At 46.5% G+C, this 20,095-nt stretch overlaps 1 protein-coding gene across 2 annotated transcripts in view; it reads right to left on the bottom strand.

Moving 5' to 3' along the window:
• Positions 1–19,797, bottom strand: part of LOC143983561 (inactive dipeptidyl peptidase 10-like) — a 322,327-nt gene extending 302,530 nt beyond the window's left edge. The window contains exon 1 of one of the 2 annotated variants that reach the window (XM_077483372.1): positions 19,616–19,797. In XM_077483372.1, coding sequence (XP_077339498.1) covers positions 19,616–19,654 — 39 coding nt within the window. In that variant the 5' untranslated portion in view covers positions 19,655–19,797. The remainder of the gene's footprint in view (positions 1–19,615) is intronic. The other variant, XM_077483371.1, reaches the window with a different exon arrangement.
• Positions 19,798–20,095: the final 298 nt, after the last annotated feature.

The raw sequence follows: 20,095 nt of genomic DNA, 5'->3' as shown, positions 1-20,095 counted from the left end.
TTGACCCCGAGGGTCGTTTTCAAAGGACTTCCGGTCTGCTTTCTGGTCAAGAGAGTGTAAACAGTAACAGTAATGTTGAAATGTCTAGTTGTATAGTGCCAGAACAAGCTACGGCCTGGGGTGACTGCCCAATGGGCGAGCTTGATGGTGATAACCCTGCAATGACGTTCATTCGCGGCTTGGAGGGTTCTCAATCAGGGCCGAGCCAAGTGTCAGTGGATTCCTGCGGGGCCCATATGGAGGTGGAGTGGCAGGAAGCCTGGGAGGCTTTGCTTTATAGCTCTGAGGATGAGACCTATCCTAAAGTTCAGGCTGGGGTAAACGATGTGGGGAGTGTGACTTCCCATGCCGTGAGTGGGGGGGCTGCTTCTCATGTTGTACCCCCAGTGTCTGTGGCAGAGGCTCCTCCTCCGGGACCCGTACTAAGGGGGACACCGGAGGTAAGGTTGCTGACGGCACTTGGTGAAAGGCGTTCCTACGCCAATGTAGCTGGGTCCAGTGTGCCTCTGGACCACCTGTACCACCAGTTTGGGGCCAGTAACTTTCGGGTACCCCCGGCTGGTCAGACCCCTGGGGCCAGTACTTGGTCTAGGGGGACAGGTGGTCCGGAGCGCAAGCGTAGGAATGTGGTCCAGCTGAGATGGGAGGGTGAAGGTCAGTGCCCCACGAGGGGTCAAGTGGTTGACATGGTCCTGGCGTTGGGGTTCAGGGTGGCTGAGCTATTTGCTGTGATCCACCCAGCTGGCACCCCTGACTTTGATGTCAGTTTCACCAACGCTGTGACCATGGAGCGTTTTATAACCGCTTTTGGGTTGGTTAAAGGGGCTGATCCCTGGAAAGGGTTCCGCCTGATTCCTTTGAGTAGGCAGGAGGAGATTAAAAACCTGACGGTGTTAGTAAGGAACGAGAGCCTGCCCCCGGAGGACATAGCAACTTGGCTGGGGAGACACGGCCAGTTGCAGTGTCCTCTAAATAAATGCTTAGACGAGCGTGGGGTATGGACTGGAGCATGGAACACCAGGATTCGTTTGAGAAGATCTGGCAACACGGTTGCACATGTCCCAGGAAGTGCTTTCCTGGGACGAGACAGAATCCTGGTGTTCTACCCAGGCCAGCCCCGTAGGTGTTTCAGGTGTGGGTGTCCAACCCACATGAGTGCAGATTGCACAGTTGTGCGCTGCACTAAGTGCAATAAGTTTGGACACTCAGGTGACACGTGTGGGTTGATCTGCTGCAACCTTTGCGGTCAAATGGGGCATCCCTTTAGCAGATGCCCCAGAGCCTACAGGGGTGAAGCTGCAGCAGGTGGTGGGCCAGGAGGGGATAGTGCACCTCCTCCTGCTGGGCAGAGTTCTGGAGGGGAAAGGCAGGGAAGCGCTCCTACGGCGGAGCCACAGGGTGCACCTCGAGCCCAGAAGGCAAGTAGGGTCCCTCAAAGAGAAAAGGGGGTACGGCCTGCAGATGTTGCCCAGGCCCCTGTCACTGAAGTTCAGGTGCCCGGTCCAGATATTGGTCAGGTGGAGGTAGTTGGGCCTCCCCTTTTGGATAAGGGGGGGGCACAGGGTTCTGTTTCCCAGGTTACTGCTCCCACTCCCCTTCCTCGGAGATGTAGGCCGGGCAGACGTCTGGTCACTGTCTCCTCATCCGATTCTTCGGCTGGGGATGACAGGTCTGGGGAGGAGGAGATGGAAGTCTCGGTTAAGGGGGCTCAGAAACGCCCAAAAGAAGTATCGGATGAGGAGGGTGAAGTGGCTTGGGTCACGATTAGGAAAAAGCAGGGGAAGAAGAAGAAAAAAAGGGCCCCGTTACCTGAGGTGGATCCTGGGCCACCAGAAGGGCCTAGCAGTAGGGGTGATGCTCTACTTATAAATTTTTCTTCTGGGGAGGAGGAGGGGGAAGATGATATGTAAAAATTGTTTTTTCCCTTTTTGACTGTATAGTTTATCGTTGTTAGTTTTTGTAAAGTGAATGTAAACTGATGTTTGTTTTGTTATGTTAAGCTTGTAATTTGGTAGCAGTATACTGGAATAAAAAAATATCCACCTATATAGCTAACTATCTTGCTAGTTTTAAATAGAGCTTGCAGTCAGCGGTAGGAAATTGTGCGTGCTGTCTGCGTGCTCTGAACCCAGTATGCACCGCTATATCCACCTATATAGCTAACTATCTTGCTCGTTTTAAATAGAGCTTGCAGTCAGCGGTAGGAGATTGTGCGTGCTGTCTGTGTGCTCTGAACCCAGTATACACCGCTATATCCACCTATATAGCTAACTATATTGCTCGTTTTAAATAGAGCTTGCAGTCAGCAGTAGGAGATTGTGCGTGCTGTCTGCGTGCTCTGAACCCAGTATACACTGATATATCCACCTACATAGCTCTTCTCTATTTGAGCTATCTGCCATCTGCAGGAGTTAGTGGAAGTTGTGTGTGCCTCCAGCACAATATACACTACCCAATTGCTGGTTTTCCCAACTCCCTTCAGGCCATTACCATGTCTGGAAGGCCAGCAAGGAGAGGCAGACAGGCGCGAGCCGATAAAAGAGGGCAAGCAGGCTCTGTGTCTAGAGACAACAGTGTTGGTCGTGGACGCGGTGCATCGTCATCATCAGCACGTGGCCATGGGACACGCTTGTCCTTCTTTTCGGCAGCTGGACATGTTGAGCCGCAACATGCCAACAACTTGGTAGAGTGGATGACCAAGCCCTCTTAATCCTCCTCATCCTCTCTCATCCAGGCTCAGGGTACTAGAAAAGCAGCTGCCAACGCATCGTCTTCCCTCCTCTCAATGTCATCATCAGTGACTCCTTCCCTAGACCCACCACGTCCTCCTGAGGAGTCTCCTGAACTCTTTGAGCACAGTGTTGGGTACATGCTCCAGGGGGATGCCCAGTGTTTTGTAGGCTCTGATGATGATACTCAGCTAGAGGAAGGCAGTAGCGTGAATGCAGAGAGAGGGGATGCTCAAGAAGGACAGCAATCTGGCAGTCATGTTCCACAAGCTGCAGCATACTGCCAGGTTTGCTCCAGCGATGAAGAGGGAGGGGATGATGAGGGCACTGACTCCACATGGGTGCCTGGTAGGAGAGAGGAGGAGGAGGAGGAGGCACATGTCCAACGAGGCAGGATGCCCTCCGGGGGCCAGCTTAGGGGCAGCACACCGACTGAATCACACCGCAGAGCTCCGCCTGTGCAGGGCGCTGCCTCTGCGTGTTATTCTAAAAGTTCTTTGGTGTGGGCCTTTTTTGAGACGAGTGCATCAGATCGCACCGCTGCTATTTGCAACATATGTCTCAAGCGTATCTCGCGTGGCCAAAACATCAGCCGCTTGGGCACCACATGCTTGACCAGACATATGTTGACCTGCCATGCAGCTCGTTGGCAAGCGTACCTCAAAGACCCACACCAAAGAACAAAGCGGACCTCTCCTTGCTCCTTATCAGCTGGGATCTCCAACCCCACTAGACCTTCAGTCCTCTCTGAAACCCGCTCTGAGAGGAATGAAGGTGTAGAATTAGGTGTGTCACAGCCAAGTTCTTCCGGGCACTCTGCTAGCAGTACACCCACGTCCGATTATAGCAGGCAAATGTCCCTGCCCCAGCTGCTGGAGCGGCGAAAGAAGTTCACTCCCAGCCATCCCCATGCCCAGCGGTTGAATGCTAGCTTGGCTAAATTGCTAGCACTTCAACTGATGCCTTTTCAGTTGGTAGACTCTGCCCCCTTTCCGTGAGTTTGTACAATGTGCGGTTCCTCAGTGGCAGGTCCCCAAACGCCACTTTTTTTCACGGAAGGCGATTCCGGCTCTCTACCGGCATGTGGAAGGCAATGTCCTTGCCTCGCTGGACAGGGCAGTCAGCGGTAAGGTGCATAATACCGCTGACTCATGGTCCAGCAGGCATGGACAGGGACGTTACCTGTCTTTCACGGCCCATTGGGTCACTCTTCTGGCAGCTGCGAAGGATGCAGGACAAGGTGCAGTAGTGTTGGAGGTTGTTCCGCCACCACGCCTCCAAAATGCTACTATTGGTTGTGACACACCTCTCTCCTCCACCCCCTCCTCTTCTTCTTCCTCCATGGCCTCTTCCAGTGCTCTGTCCTCAGAACCAGCGGTGCTCCGTAGGCGTTTCAGGGGCTACGCAAGTACGCAGGCAAAACAATGCCATGCCGTGCTTGCGCTGGTTTGTTTGGGGGACAGGAGCCACACTGGGGTGGATGTTTTGTCAGCTCTGCAGAGGCAGGCCGAGAGGTGGTTGACGCCACGCCAGCCTAAGCCAGGAATGGTGTTTGCGACAATGGCACCAACCTCCTCTCCGTCCTCCGACAGGGACAACTGACCCTGTGTGGCTCACGTCCTTAGCCTGGTGGTGCAGTGGTTCTTGGGCAGGTACCCAGGCTTACAGGATGTCCTGAAGCAGGCCAGGAAAGTCTGTGTGCATTTCCGCCGATCATTTAATGCCTGTGCTCGGCTGGCTGAGCTCCAAAAGGAGTTGAACCTGCCCAAGAACCACCTTATATGTGACATGCCCACCAGGTGGAACTCAACGTTGGCCATGCTGCAGCGGCTGCACACGCAGCAGAGGGCCATCAATGAGTATCTGTGCGACTACGGCACCAGGACAGGGTCAGGGGAGCTCGGTTTTTTCTCACCACGCCAGTGGGGCATGATCAGGGATGCATGCACTGTCCTGTCACCGTTTGAGGAGGCCACAAGGATGGTGAGCAGTGACAGTGCATGCATCAGTGACACTGTACCTCTTGTCCACCTCTTGGAGCATACGCTGCGTGGAATAATGGACAGGGCACTTGAGGCAGAACAGAGGCAGGAAGAGGAGGACTTCCTTGCCTCTCAAGGCCCCCTTTATCCAGACAGTGTTCCTGCTGTGCCACCCATCACACAGGAAGAGGATGAGGAGGAGGAGGAGGATGATTGTGTCAGCATGGAGGTGGAGGCTGGCACTCAGCATCAGCAACATCAGCAGCAGCAGTCTTGTAGGGATGATTTACAGTCCCAAGAAACCCGTGGACTTGTACGTGGCTGGGAGGAGGTAGCTGCGGATCATGTTGTCCTTAGTGACCCAGAGGACTCTGGACTGAATGCCTCAGCTAACCTACGCTGCATGGCCTCCCTGATCCTGCAAAGCCTGCGGAAGGATCCTCGTATTCTTCGGATCAAGGAGAGGGATCATTACTGGCTGGCCACTCTCCTTGATCTACGATACAAGGGTAAGGTTGCCGACCTTATCTTGCCATTGCAAAGGGAGCAGTGGATGAGACATCTCCGGGAGGCCTTTCAGAAAGGTCTGTGCAACGTGTTCCCAGAGACTGGGAGGTTACAAACTCCTGGTCCTGGACAACGTGCTGCTGAGGCATGGGTCAGAAGGAGCAGTGGAGAAGGTGGCCGTCTGACGGATGCTTTCAGACAATTTTTTAGTCCGCAGCCCCAAGGTATGATCGGTTCCAGCAACCATCGCCAGCGTCTGATTTACATGGTGCAGGAATACCTAGGGGCAAGGTCAGACTTGGACACCTTTCCCACCGAAAATCCTCTGGCTTACTGAGTCTTGAGGATGGATCACTGGCCAGAGCTTGCACAGTATGCAATTGAGCTACTGGCCTGTCCTGCATCCAGCGTTCTTTCGGAACGCACCTTCAGTGCTGCTGGTGGCTTTGTTACCGATCACAGGGTGCTCCTGTCCACCGAATCAGTTGATCGACTGACCTTCATCAAGATGAATCAGTCTTGGATCACCCACAGCTACCAAGCACCTGAAGCTGATGTAACCGAATAATTTTTTTTGAAATATCACATCCCTTCAAGACTGCCTATGCTGATGCTGAGTGACTGTCCTGTTATGTTGATTGTCTATCCTCTTCCTCCTCCGCTGATATGTTGGAAGAACATTTCTGGTTCTGGGTGATGCCATCAGCCCAATTTTTCTGCCCCTGTTTAACAGGGGTTTTTAATTACAGTTTTTGATGCAATGCTTTGCAGCAGGGCTAATTCCTGCACTACAACTAGAGTATATGGGAGAGGTTGCAGTGTCGTGGCACCAACACCAGTGCCTAAGGCCCAATTTTTCTGCCCCTGTTTAACAGGGGCGTTTAATTACAATTTTTGATGCAATGCTTTGCAGCAGGGCTAATTCCTGCACTAAAACTAGAGTATATGGGAGAGGTTGCAGTGTCGTGGCACCAGCACCAGTGCCTAAGGCCCAATTTTTCTGCCCCTGTTTAACAGGGGCGTTTAATTACAATTTTTGATGCAATGCTTTGCAGCAGGGCTAATTCCTGCACTAAAACTAGAGTATATGGGAGAGGTTGCAGTGTGGTGGCACCAGCACCAGTGCCTAAGGCCCAATTTTTCTGCCCCTGTTTAACAGGGGCATTTAAGTACAATTTTTGATGCACTTGTGCTGGTGCCACGACACTGCAACCTTTCCCATATACTCTAGTTTTAGTGCAGGAATTAGCCCTGCTGCAGAGCATTGCGCTCTGCAGCAGGGCTAATTCCTGCACTAAAACTAGAGTATATGGGAAAGGTTGCAGTGTCGTGGCACCAGCACCAGTGCCTAAGGCCCAATTTTTCTGCCCCTGTTTAACAGGGGCGTTTAATTACAATTTTTGATGCAATGCTTTGCAGCAGGGCCAATTCCTGCACTAAAACTAGAGTATATGGGAGAGGTTGCAGTGTCGTGGCACCAGCACCAGTGCCTAAGGCCCAATTTTTCTGCCCCTGTTTAACAGGGGCGTTTAAGTACAATTTTTGATGCAATGCTTTGCAGCAGGGCTAATTCCTGCACTAAAACTAGAGTATATGGGAGAGGTTGCAGTGTGGTGGCACCAGCACCAGTGCCTAAGGCCCAATTTTTCTGCCCCTGTTTAACAGGGACATGTAATTACAATTCTTGATATAATATTTTACAGCAGGGCCCGTTCCTGTGCCCACCCAGAGTAACTGTGAGGACTTATAGTGTTGTGGCACCAGCACCACAACCACCAAAGGTCAATTTTTCTACCACTGTTCAACAATGGCATGTAATTACAATTCTTGATATAATCGTTCACAGCAGGGCACTCCAGCGCCCACCAAGAGTCACTTTGAGGGCTTACAATGTTGTGGCAAAACCAACACCTTGTTCCGCCATTTCTGCAGAGCATATAGGGCAGGCCCCTACTTTCAAACATCCAACTTACAAACATCTCTTACTTGCAAACGGAAGGAGACAACAGCAAGTGAGATGAAAAAAGACGGACGGCAAAACAAATTATACAGGGGTGATAACCCTTCCCTATGTTTTCCAAAAAGCTTAAAAATAGTTTTTTTGACTGGAGCTAGACTTTAAAAATGTACCAGTTGAAAATTACAAACAGATTCAACTTAACACAACAAACCTACACAGTCCCTGTCTTGTTTGCACCGCCTGTATACTGCTGTTCTGAGTATATAGGGCCTGGGGGCCACACGTATTTCCTTTTTTTAATATGGGTACGGGGTTTCCCTTAATATGCGTACAAGACCAAAGGGGCTGGTAATGGGCAGGGAGGGCTACCCATGCCATTTTCTCAATGATTTTCAACCATATTGCAGGAACCAGATATAACATTAAAACCGCAAGCAGTTTTAAATGACGTTATTTCCGTTAAATGTCATTTTGTGCAGGGACTGTTCTAAACACGGGAAACACGTGGCACTTCACAGGCATACTACAGACACCCCCCAGGCACGATATTTAAAGGAATATTTCACTTTTTTTTTTCACTTTAATTGTCATTAAAATCAGTGCTCCCGCCAAAACGGCCGTTTTTATAACTTTTTTTTGCATTGACCCATGTCCCCTGGGGCAGGAGCCAGGTCCCCAAACCCTTTTTAGGACAGTATCTTGCATATTAGCCGTTAAAATTAGCACTTTTAATTTCAAACGTTTGAGTCCCATAGACTTCAATGGGGTTCTAACGTTCGTAAGAATTTGGGGTCTGTTCAAAAGTTCTGGTGCGAACCGAACCGGGGGGTGTTCGGCTCATCCCTAGTGTAAACACACAAATCCCATTTCTGTTCGGTGAGGAGTGACAGATCGTGAGTTCCTAATAGCTGGGAACAACGATCTGCCATTTCCTCTAGTCAGTCCCCTCCCCCTAAAGTTATAAACACACTGAAGGAACACAGTTAACCCCTTGATCGCCCCCCTAGTGTTAACCCCTTTCCTGATAGTGACATTTACACAGTAATCAGTGAATTTTTATAGCACTGATCGCTGTATAAATGACAATGGTCCTAAAAATGTGTAAAACGTGTCCGATGTGTCCGCCATAATGTCGCAGTCCCAATAAAAAATGCAGATCGCAGCCATTACTAATAAAAAAAAAAATAATAATAATAGAAATGCTTTACAGGAGCTACAGCGCTAAAAATAGCACCTGCATAGCGCCTGTAAAGAGCTGCTCCTGTCTCTCCAGTGTGAAAACCAGAGGGCTTTTGCACTGGAGCGGTACGCTTGCAGGACATTAAAAAAACTCCTGCAAGCCGCATCTTTGGAGCAGTGAAGGAGTGGTGTATACACTGCTCCTTCATCGCTCCTGCCCATTGATTTGAATGGGCACCGATGCAGAACCGCTGGCAAAGCGCCGCTGCGTTGAGTTGTTTTAACCCTTTTTTCGCCCGCTAGTGGGGGTTAAAACCGGCCACTAGTGGCTGAATATCACAGCTAAAATGTGCTAAACATAGTGCTGTTTTACCGCTGGCGTCTGCACAGCCCCCAGTGTAAAAGGGCTCTTATATATACACAGCAATTATTGTAATCCTTGTTAAACATTGTTAAAAGCAATACATGATTGCATTGCAAGCATGCATGTTCTCAATATAGTGAGTAGTACAAACCTGGAGGTTTGGCTGGGGGGCCCCCCTCAGGCACTCAGTCGAGCGGCTTGGGTGATGGCCACGGCCCTCATGGGTGGGAGGAGGCTCAGGAGAGAAATCGGGCTGCTGGCAAGCGGTGGCAATATGCTGCAGGCAGAAGTGAGTGGGCCCCGGCCGGGACTGGCAGGCACTGTGCACAGGCTGCCGTGGATCCGATCCTGGCTTACCAACAGGGCCACTGCCAGCACTGCAGAATGCCACTGGACTGGAGTCTGGAGTTAGGAGGAGGAGATACAGTAACAGAAGACGCTCTCTGGCCTGGGCTGAGGGACTCACTGGCTGCTCTCTCTGCAGCTGTGGTGCGGCCGGAGGCAGAGAAGGAGAGGAAGTGGGTGGACCCAGAGCGCTGCGCAAGGCAGTTCTGGGTATGGCCGCGCTAGCTCAGCCGACGTCACTGGTTGCTAGACGCGAGGCCCTAGCAATCAGTTCGGCAATGTTATCTCAGGGTGCATGTGTGTCCTTGTTTCATTCCGGGACACTGTATTGTCCCGGAATGAAGGTGCCCGGGACACAAATTTGAATTAATGGACAATCCCAGGCAATCCGGGACACGTGGGCACCCTAGTGGCACCCTAAGGAGAAGGTGCTCAGAAACCAGGAAAAAAACAAATTCTAAAAACACCAATGCAATGGCACCATTAAATAGAAAAACAGTGACTACAAAAGCAGGTCAAGTAGTAAAGGAAATTAGTGCAATCAACATCTATTTAGAGCAAGAAATTAATATAAAAATACTGCGCTATATACATGAATTAACAATAGCAGCCAGCAATACAATCTTAACAAAAATTGCGTGAATGAATAAAGTGAAAACAGTGCAACGCTAGGAATCAAATGTTCAGTATTGACATATCAACATACCGTGGTATAAAAAAGAAATTGTGATTAGCAACATTTGTAGTATAGTCCCATTGGTGATTAAAACATTAATTTGTCTGTATATATTGATGGGAAGGAATCCAGGAGTGTAGGTCTAAAGGAGTCGTCGCCATATGTGCATCCACCACCCACGGGAGAAGATTAAATATGCTTAACAGAAGGTAGCATCAATCAAGCATGCAATATCAAAGCTCTACGCTCAACGAATGGTGCAATTCCTCCTCCTCAGCTGAGCCACCTCAGGCAACCTTGACTCGGCATGTGAGAATATGAATCAGGATAGCAATGTCCAAGATGGTAAAAACCTCCTTCCAGCTTAGAACCATTTAGTAGGTTTATGATTAACAGGATCCATAAAAAACAACAGAAAGTCTCCACATAGTGAAAGACCGTATGGCTACAGGTTTATTTAGAATAAAAAGGCTTTACATAGATACCAAGATGCATCAAGTAAAAAATCTCCTCTGCCTCCTCTACCATTCAAGGCACTATTGTGAGCAAACTCCGCCCACGGTATAAGGTCTGACCAATTGTTATGATGGTCAGAAATATAGCAACATAGGAACTGCTCCAAGGACTGATTGGCTCGTTCTGTGGCCCCATTAGACTGCGGGTGATACACAGAGGGGAAAGCAAGCTGAATTCCCAACTGTGCACAAAAGGCTCACCAAAACCAAGACACAAACTGACTACCCCTGTCTGAGACGATCACCTTGGGTAGCCCATGTAAGTGAAAGATCTCCCAAGCAAAAATGGATGCAAGTTCCTTAGAGGTGGGCAACTTCAAAATCCTCCCTCTTCCATATTGATGAGGCTGTGGTAGTCCCGTTGGACTGCCCCATCCCATTGTCTACCTCTTTTAGATATTTGGGGATTGAGGGTCAGTTTCCCATCTCTAAATTTCTGGAGACAAACCTGACGCAGGTTGTTGTAAACTTTCGAGAGAAGGTACGGAAATGGCAGAATTTGGCGATCACCTTGATGGGGCGAATAAGTCTGTTTAAAATGATTTTTTTTCCCTAAGTTTCTATATATTTTCTCGAATTCCCTGTTTTTTGTGACACTACGTGTCTTCAGGCACATTGACTCCATTATTGTGGGTTTCCTTTGGGGTTCCAGGCACCCAGGGTATATTTGGCAGTTTTAAAGTTACCAATTACAATGGGAGGGATGGCCCTTCCTGACCTGCGATCTTACTTTATGGCTTCACAGCTATTCTTTTTGCACTGGCGACTTTTTCCACAAACACCTAATGCCACTGCTAGAGGCAGCAGTTGCCACCTCACAGAAAACTCTACAAAATATGTTATACAGGAAAGGGATCCCGGGGAGGAAGGTGGGATTGGTTATGGCACTCCCAGGGAAAGTATTTCATTTATGCTCTCAATGGAGGAAAGACGGATCTCCAAATAGCCCCCTGTGGTGTAACAAAACCCTTGAGGAGTTTCTAAAATTACCGGATGGGCACAGTACCTGGGCTAGATATGGCATTAAATATTTACAAAACATTTATCAGGATAACCATCTCTGTACTTTTGCACAACTAAGAGAACAATTTGGAGTACCTAAGACCTGGTTGTTTCGCTATGCGCAGTTGTGTCATGCAGCGACTGCACAGTTTGGGGGGGGGGGGGAATTATGGTGCAGAATATGGACTTGGGGAAGATTCTGATTGCTCCGGACTCAGCTAAGCGAATTTCTAGATACTATGGGGAAGTGGACATGGAGGTAATGACTACAACTTCTAGGCCCGTGGTGTCATGGGTGGCGATTGTCCCAGAGTTGTCGGAAAACCTGTGGCAGGAGGTACTGGACACATATTTGGTGTCTGTTATCTCTGCTATGGATACAATTATTCAGTTCCGTTACCTTCATCAACAGTATTATACATCAGCTAGACTTTACCGAATGAAGAAGAGAGAATTGTCTATATGCTATAAATGCAAGTGGGCAGAGAGAACTTTCCTATATATGGTTTGGGAATGTGAAAAAGTGAGACCACTATGGTCGCTGGTGACTGAATTTAATTTCGGACCAGTTTGACCCCCCTAACAGGAGATCAATGCTTACACAAAACTGTTCCCTAGAATTCTATTCATTGGCGTGAGGAAACTCATTGCCAGACGCTGGATACATGACAAACTGTTGATGCTGTGGATGTGGATAAAAATAATAAATGCTGATGTATACAATGACCTATGAAGCTAAAGGGGCTCCCAAGAAGTATAGGAAGGTATGGTTTTGGTGGGTATACTCTGAGAATATACTGGAAGAGGAGGGGGAAATAGACAATTAGACTATTAGTCCGCTTAAGACCACTTTCACTTTTTGTAAAATGATAGAGGGAAGATAGTGACTATACGTTTTCAATGGGACAGAGTTTTTTTTGTATACTACCGAGCATAACACTGAAAGCAGACATCCCCTGGGAGGGAGGGGAAGGGTTTTTTGTTTTTTTTCCCGTTTGAGCTAGTTCTGGTTAATTATTTGTTTTAAAAAAAGGAAAAAAACACATATATTTCAATGTACGATGGGGGTGGAGTCTTTGCATGGCTCACCCCAGCACACATAGATATGTACAACGTTTATTGTTAATAATGGATGTTGGTTTTTCATTGATCTAGATGTAACTCCTGTCTGCTGTACTGTATGAATAATATTCATGCGCGCAATACATTTTTTTGAAAAAAATATTAAAATGGGAAACTTCTTAAGTGGAATACAATGAGACATTTTTGAGAACCCTTCAACCACTGTAAGGATAACTGAGCTGCCCTGGGAGTTGGGTAACTCCACAATGAAATCCATAGACAGGTGGGTCCAGGGCCTCTCTTGATTGGGTATGGGTTGTAGGAGGCCCACTGAAAGGTGTCATGGAGTCTTACTTTTTTAATATTTTTAATGTTGTGGAATAAAATTTACATTTGTACATAAATTTGTGTGGTCGTTCCACTCTGGTACTAATAAAGTCCAATGTTCATAGGGTTTTTGTAGATAAGGGTTCAGATGGATCAGGTACCTTTACAATAGACAAAAACCTATTTTTTGTTACTTCATAATTATGTTATTGATAAGGTTGAATAAAAACACCAGCCCATCTAGTTCAACCTGAGTTTGTGTGTGTGTGTGTGTGTGTGTGTGTGTGTGTGTGTGTGTGTGTGTGTGTGTGTTTATCTCACTACCATTTTTTATATCCCTGCACATTGTGCTCACTAAGAAACACATCCAAATTTTTTTTACTTTATCTACACTCCCCGCTGACACCACCACTTGTGGAAGGGAGTTCCTCGTCTTTACCGCTCCAACAGTAGAGAATGACTTATTCAGTTTAAGATTGAACTGCTTCTCATCTAACTTCACTTTGTGAAAGATTATAGAGTTTCCTCCCAATGCTAGAGTCACCATTTACAGTTTTGTATTATAGGGAGAGTTTTAATGTTTAAAATGTAATGTTTGTAGTTGTTCCTCATAGCTGAGGTCCACCAACCTTCTTACTAGCTTTGTTGCACTTTTCTGGACCCATTTTTAATGCATGCTAATAGTCCGCTGGCCTTATTTGTTGCAGCTTGGCATTACATGCTGTTGTTGAGTCTGTCATCTACCAGGATCCCCAGATCCTTTCCCATCCTCGATTTTCCCAGAGGTTCACTTTAAGTTTTTCCACAATATACCTGATTTAACATTTAGCTGCTCACACCTCTATTTTATTGGGGTCTTCTTGTAAAGTTAACACATTCTGTTGTGAAGTTATTGCCCTCCTTAGCTTCATAATATCAGCAAACACTGAGATTGATTTATTTTAACCTCTATATCGTTTATGAACAGGTGAAACAGAATTGGTCCCAGGATCGAGCCCAGGCAAAAGCATAACTATAGGGGTCGCCGGGTCCCTATTCTGACCTGGCCCCATGCTTTAGGGCCATGCAGCTGTATGTTTATCATGTCACCCGAAAATAAGTCCCTTTCGAGGAATCCTTGTGTTGATGACATTTTCTTCACTTTAATCATCCACAATTTCCATCCTATGGTCATTACAGCACCCAGCATTACTGAATAGCCAATTTCTTGAATGTGAATGTGAATGATTGCTTCTTCATGCAGCTCCCCGTAACATTTTTCTGCACCGAAATGAGTGGGCGGAGGGGTGGCATAAAGAGCAACCGATGCTCTGCATTCTCTTCCTGCAGCTGCTGAATGCTTGTGGGAGTGAGAGAAGTAGACAGTCAGCGACTGCAGGGAGGAGAATACAGAGCATTGGTTACTCTATATGCTGCCCCGCCGCCCCACCTATCTAGCCTGGTGCTAGGTGTTTCTGGCAGTCATCGTTTGCTGGTACTTACGGCTCCGCCTCCTAGCTCTGCCCCCAACTCTGGCTCCCACTTTTTGGTTCTTGGCTGCTCCTGCCGGGTAAGGTAGGAGATTTACTTCCCCGCACAGAAGCGTAGAAAATGTATTCTCTGCCACAGCATATGTCCAGGTGTCCCACTGTAACACTGGCCCAACTTCCTGTAATACTGCCCCCCCAGCTGTCACACTGCCCCTTCACACTGCCCATCACACTGCCCCCCACCTGTCACAATGCCCTCTTCACACTGCCTCCCCTGTAATAGTGCCCCCACCTGGCACATTGCCCCCCTTTTATAGTGCCCCCACCTGTCACACTGCCCCCCACCTGTCATACTGCCCCCCACCTGTCACACTGCCTCCCTTACATTGCTCCCTCTGTCACACTGCCCCCCACATGTCACACTGCTCCCCCACCTGTGACACTGCTCCCCTCCTGTCAACCAGCCCCGCCACCTGTCACACTTCTCCCCAACTGTCACACTGCCCCCTTCACACTGTCCTCCCCTGTCATACTGCCCCCTGCCTTTCTTACTGCTCCCTCCTGTCATATTGCCTCCCTCCTGTCACACTGGGGGGGTTGTCTTCTTGTGCTGTCAAGTGTACTGCTATGGTGGTGGGCGTAAAAGAGGAGGAGTCTAGAGCTCCAACAAGGGACCCCAAAGAGATGATTTGGGGCTGCTCTGTGCCATACAGAGCAGGTAACTTCAACATGTTTATTATTTTAGGAAAAATTAATTTGTGAAGGATGAAGACTAAATTCTACCATTTAATTACATTATAAATCAAATCCCACACTCATGTGGTTTGGCTGCCAATCTAAAAAAAAAATTCCAGAAATATCCGTACATAGAAAGTGCAAGCTTTTTATGGATTTATAACACTAACAACATTGGATTGCCAATAATGATTATGGTGGCTAATGTACAACATGTGACATGCAATAATGATATTATATATTACAGAGAATGATCAGTCCACCAATCATGTGCACATTTTGCACTTCAGGCTGTCTCTTATAGTTATAATACTCATTTGCCATCTTGCACATTTGCCAGATCAGCAACAGGGCTCAAGTTCTGCGGGAACGCATGGGAACAGAGTTCCTGTACTTTTTCCACAACAGGAACTCAGTTCTCGTTATCAGACGCACCCTGCAAGACTTTGAAGTATGCGAGCTGTGTGGCAGGTGCTACACCAGCAGCCGCCGACACAGCTCGCAATAGTAAGTGCCGCACACCAGGCGTGGACTGACCATTAAGGCATTGCCAGTAGGGGGCCCCATGACAGCTTCCTCTTTGATCTACCTGTCAATCACAGCTAGCTGACGGGTATATCAGGTCCCTGCTGCTAAGAGATTGTATTTTGTCAGACCTCTTGTGATGCGCTCCTCCCTACCAGCCCTTCTGATTTTCTGTCTCCTCATCCTCCCCCCCAGTCTCCTGCATATTTGCTCTGTGTGTCCCGCTAAATCCTCCCCTCCTCTATCTTCAGTGCCATATGATGAGAGAACCCAGAGGAGGAGCACAGCTATTCTGCTCACAGGACATGCAGGGAGAGAGGCGAGCTGAGAGAGGAACATCAGTTTGGGGTGGTAAGCTGAGCACAATACCTGGCAAAGTTTAATGCCAGGAGGGAAGTTTATGTGGAAATATATGAAGGGTTGGAATAGCAGCTAGTGTGTGTTGGAGCGCTGCTGTTTGCAGCCCCCCCAAGCTAACATACATCTCCTAAGCAGGAACACATCACTATCTCCCCAAGCATTCTGTCCAGATAATGTGCAGTTCATTTATGACCTTTCCGTTTAACCCTGTGTTATCCAAGCTCTGTTCAATGAAAAGTGTAAACTCACCACATAAACACTCTATATACAAAATAAAATTCCCCAATAAAGATCAGAACATGATGTTCACATTTGCATGGAAGCACAATTGAATGAATGCTGATTATTCAGAGAATTACCGTATTTATGTTTATTGAGGATTGTTTTTTTTTTATGTACTAACAGTTAAGCTTCATACACACAAACAGAAAATTGGATGAAAAATACCACTTTTGAAGTGTTCATGCAAATGAACGTATAATTTTTTGTTTTTTCTTGGAGGGGGATTGGATCTTGGGTGGGAGTTCCCACACTTTTTTCCCCAGGACTTGACCCCTGATCAGCACCATCTGGACCCATCACTTTTAAAAGGGTAGGGAGGACTAGGGGGACAAGGGTGCATTTGCCCCCTAGGCCATTGCCAATAAGATATGTTATTCTTTACCCTTTAGACATTGATTAGAGCTGGACCCACAGTCAGTGTATGGTGAGCACTATATAGTCACCTGTTCCCCGTTCAGTCCTGTGACAACAAAGTTCAACAGATTCTTCCACTTTTTCATACCAGATTTCTTTTGCAGCTCTGAGATGCAAAAGAAGTTCATACTGGAAGATGCTATGTACACTTGTTTTTAGCCCATACAAATCTCTCTCTAGCATAAAAGGGCCAGAAGGACCTGGCATGTTGGCTCTCCCAATGCTCATATTTGCTGGTTATCAGACACACAGAGTAATTAGTATTTTCAGCCTAATATCCTCATTTGTATTTGCCATGTTTCTGCTGCTGGAGGCAGCAATTAAAGGAGAATCTAGGCAGTGTTTAAATACGCTCCCGTGGCTAAACAGTTATATGAGGCAAGGAAAATACTCAAGCAGGTTGGTATCAAAGTGTGTGAATTCCGAACAACTCCCCAACATCTGAGCGACTATCGGCAAATACATATATCCAAGATTGCAGCAGATTAGCGTTTGAAATATTTGGCTGAATCTCAGATGTACGAAAAGAATTTAGCAGCCTTTACAGAAAATCTTAATTATTCTGCATTTTATAGACTGTGATAAATTTCTGGATAGTTGGCAGTCCTGCTATTTAGCTAACTACATAAAAGTGATTCCATGAACCTTATCGGATGCAAGTGATGGACAGTTATGTGCCACATCAACAGACATTCGCATGGGCTATGAAGAAGTAATATGGGGTAACCCTGCCAAAGAAGGGGACTCAGTGATCTGTAGCAACACATTGCATCTCAGACAGATGTAAATCACCACAGTCTGCAGAGAACATTGAAACAGAACTGCTTCTAGTGATTCATTCGTCTTCAGCTCAGCACTTTTCTGGCTACTATTGCAGACACTGAAATAGAGGATGAATTCACTTTCCTTCTGGTGCCATAAAATAAATATACAGTTTTCTAGCCCTCTCCTTTCTGCATTTAGTCTGCATATAAGCAGACAGCAGTGATCGCCTGCCTATAAAACACATCCTATCTTCTAACACTGGGCATTTATACAAAACTGGCATTGTTGTGTCCCAGTGTGCTGCAACAGGGTAGTGCTTTCTGTGGATAACAAGACAAAGGAGCAAAAATAGTTAGGCAGCCATGCCCTGCCTTGCAGCCCATGCAAAATTAAAAATGATAAATGCATGCATATAAAAGTCCTTATGTGTGTATACTACTGGGAGATGCTGCAGTAGAAAAAGAGATGATTGTCCGGATAGGAAGAGAGGTGATTGCAAGTCAGTGTGGCTTTAGGTATTGTAATTCTTCTGGTATTATTAGAAACAATGATGGAATTTCTTTTTAAAAAGCCATTAAGTAGTAAGAGTAGTAGATACTTGGAGCCATCAAACAGTAGATGTAGTGATAACATCAACAGAATCTGAATTCAAACAGGTCGGGGAGAGCCACAGGTCTAGCTATAAAAAAAATAGTCAAATAAATAGGCAATAGTCAAATAAATAGTCAAATAAATAGGCAGACTAGACCAGGCTTTTTCAACCAGGGTGCCCAAGCACCCTGGGGTGCCTTGAGGTTTCTTCAGGGGTGCCTTTGCAAAATGCCTAAAAATTGTTCCAAAATTGTATACAAGCTTGCAGATGGATGAAGCCTGCCTTTAGGCTGGGTTCACACCATTGCGACTTTGATGCGGGTTGTTCCCGCATCCAATTCGCAATAGCAGGCGATTTTGACCGGCTCTCTATAGAGCTGGTCCACATATCTCTGCAGCAGGTCCGATGCGTTGTGCAGAAAAAGATGTTGTATGTCTTTTGGTCCATTTCAGGTCTGAATTCAGCCCAAAATTTGAGCTGCTCAGACCTGAAACGGTGAACCAGGATCCACCGGACCCCTGCTGGGAGACGGATGCGGGAATGGTGTGAACCCAGCCTGAAGGTACACAAAGCCACAGGTTTTCATTGTGCACCATTACGACCTTCTAGCCGCAGACATCCTAACAACCAATAACCCTCCCCTGCCCCTCTCTGTCGGCGCTGGGGTCACATTAGCTGAGTGATGCAGAAAAACTGAGAGAGAAGAGAAACATTAGAATACTAGTCAATACCACTGTGTAAAGGTGTATTGGATTCAGGGTAGCCAACCGCCAGTAAATTTACTGACAGTTTGTAAAAATCTGTGATTTCTTTTTTACAACTGCCAGTAAATATCAGGGGCTGATAATTTCATGCTGTGTTGACTTTTTAAGTGTAAATCAAGCAAATTAATTTGTTATAGGTATTGTCAGTGTTTCCATATCATGTTTATACAGTTCACTATGTTAGTTTTCAATAGGAGTTCTGTAATTTCTCAGGTTGCCAGTAAAAAATGTGCTCCGCCAGTATATTTTCCATGTTTTGTAAGTAAAAAATGCTGCGGGAGGTTGGCAACCCTGATTGGATTTGGAAGAATAAATCACCTTTAACGTTGGGTGACCTATGTGTGTGGATGTTGATGTATTATGTAAAACTATTAGAATAGTTTTTTACAATCTAGAATAGGGTGCCTCAAGACTGTCCATAATTTTAGAGGGTGCGTTGAGATTATCCATAAATTAAAGCGTGCTGTGCCTGAAAAAATGTTGAGAAACACTGGAATGGACTTGGTCTTGGCTGTCAGTATTCTAAATCTTTAATAAATGATGGTTACTAGACAATTGAAAACCATACCTCGGAAATCCAAGGTTACAATACAACCAGTACCTGTTAAGTTATCTACCCACATTTTTTTTATCTTAACACTGTTCTGAAGCTTTCTAGATGTTTCTTAAAGCTACATCCAACAATCCTATTACGATCTGCATTTGGCACTCTTGGACTGGAGCCAAAAGATGCATGGGGTGCTTCAAAAAAGCTGCTTGATGTTTTGTTTTGTAGTGAAAGCTTTTTGGACATGTTGCTCTTCAGACTAGCATGCACAATCTAAGATTTTTTAAAAAAATGCCTGTGTGTACTTAGCTATATATCGTAAACCCCAGCTCTGCCAGCTCATGCAGTAGTAAAAACACCTGACACACATTTAGATGGGGGAATACCAGTCACAATCTACTGCTTTGCTCCAGTTATTGCAGCTTGAGCCTCTAGTATCTGTGATTGGTATTCCACAAGAGATCCACTCTTCTTTTACTACCCCAAAATGCAATGAAACGTTAAAGATACTGACCATGTCTGTGCTCAGGTTCTGCTGTGTGCTGACAATCATTGTGGCAGGGAAGAGGTGTCTTGTTCTGTTGTAGAGTTAAAGTAGAGTATGTCTCCTTTCGCTCAGCAGCGCAGGGAATGGGGATGTCTCAGCACAACTCACTGTGTGTCTCACGCAGCCAGAGAAAGCCAATCTTGTATTGACCAGGGGAATTAATCAGAAAGACAGCATTAAAAAAAAAAAAAATCTTGACTCTCTCAGCAAAATTATCCACTGTGAGCAGGAGGAGGTGGGGAGTTGGACTGTGGTTTAGAAGCAGCAAAGGAGAGGAGTGACTTCATGCAACAAATAGCACACTGGTACCGTAGAAGATGAAAAGGATATATGCTAGATTCCCTGTATGTAAATATGAAAAATATTTTGTACACTTTTAATCTTAGAATTTATTTGATTTTGGTAAATATTTGTTGTTTTTATTTAAATAGTAAATACATATTAAAT

Source organism: Lithobates pipiens, unplaced genomic scaffold (assembly GCF_037356315.1).
Source record: "Lithobates pipiens isolate NorthernLeopardFrog02 unplaced genomic scaffold, aLitPip1_a1.2 Scaffold_16, whole genome shotgun sequence".
NCBI lineage: Eukaryota > Metazoa > Chordata > Amphibia > Anura > Ranidae > Lithobates > Lithobates pipiens.
The sequence above is the reverse complement of the archived record's forward strand: the minus strand, read 5'-3'. Positions and strand labels throughout refer to the sequence as shown.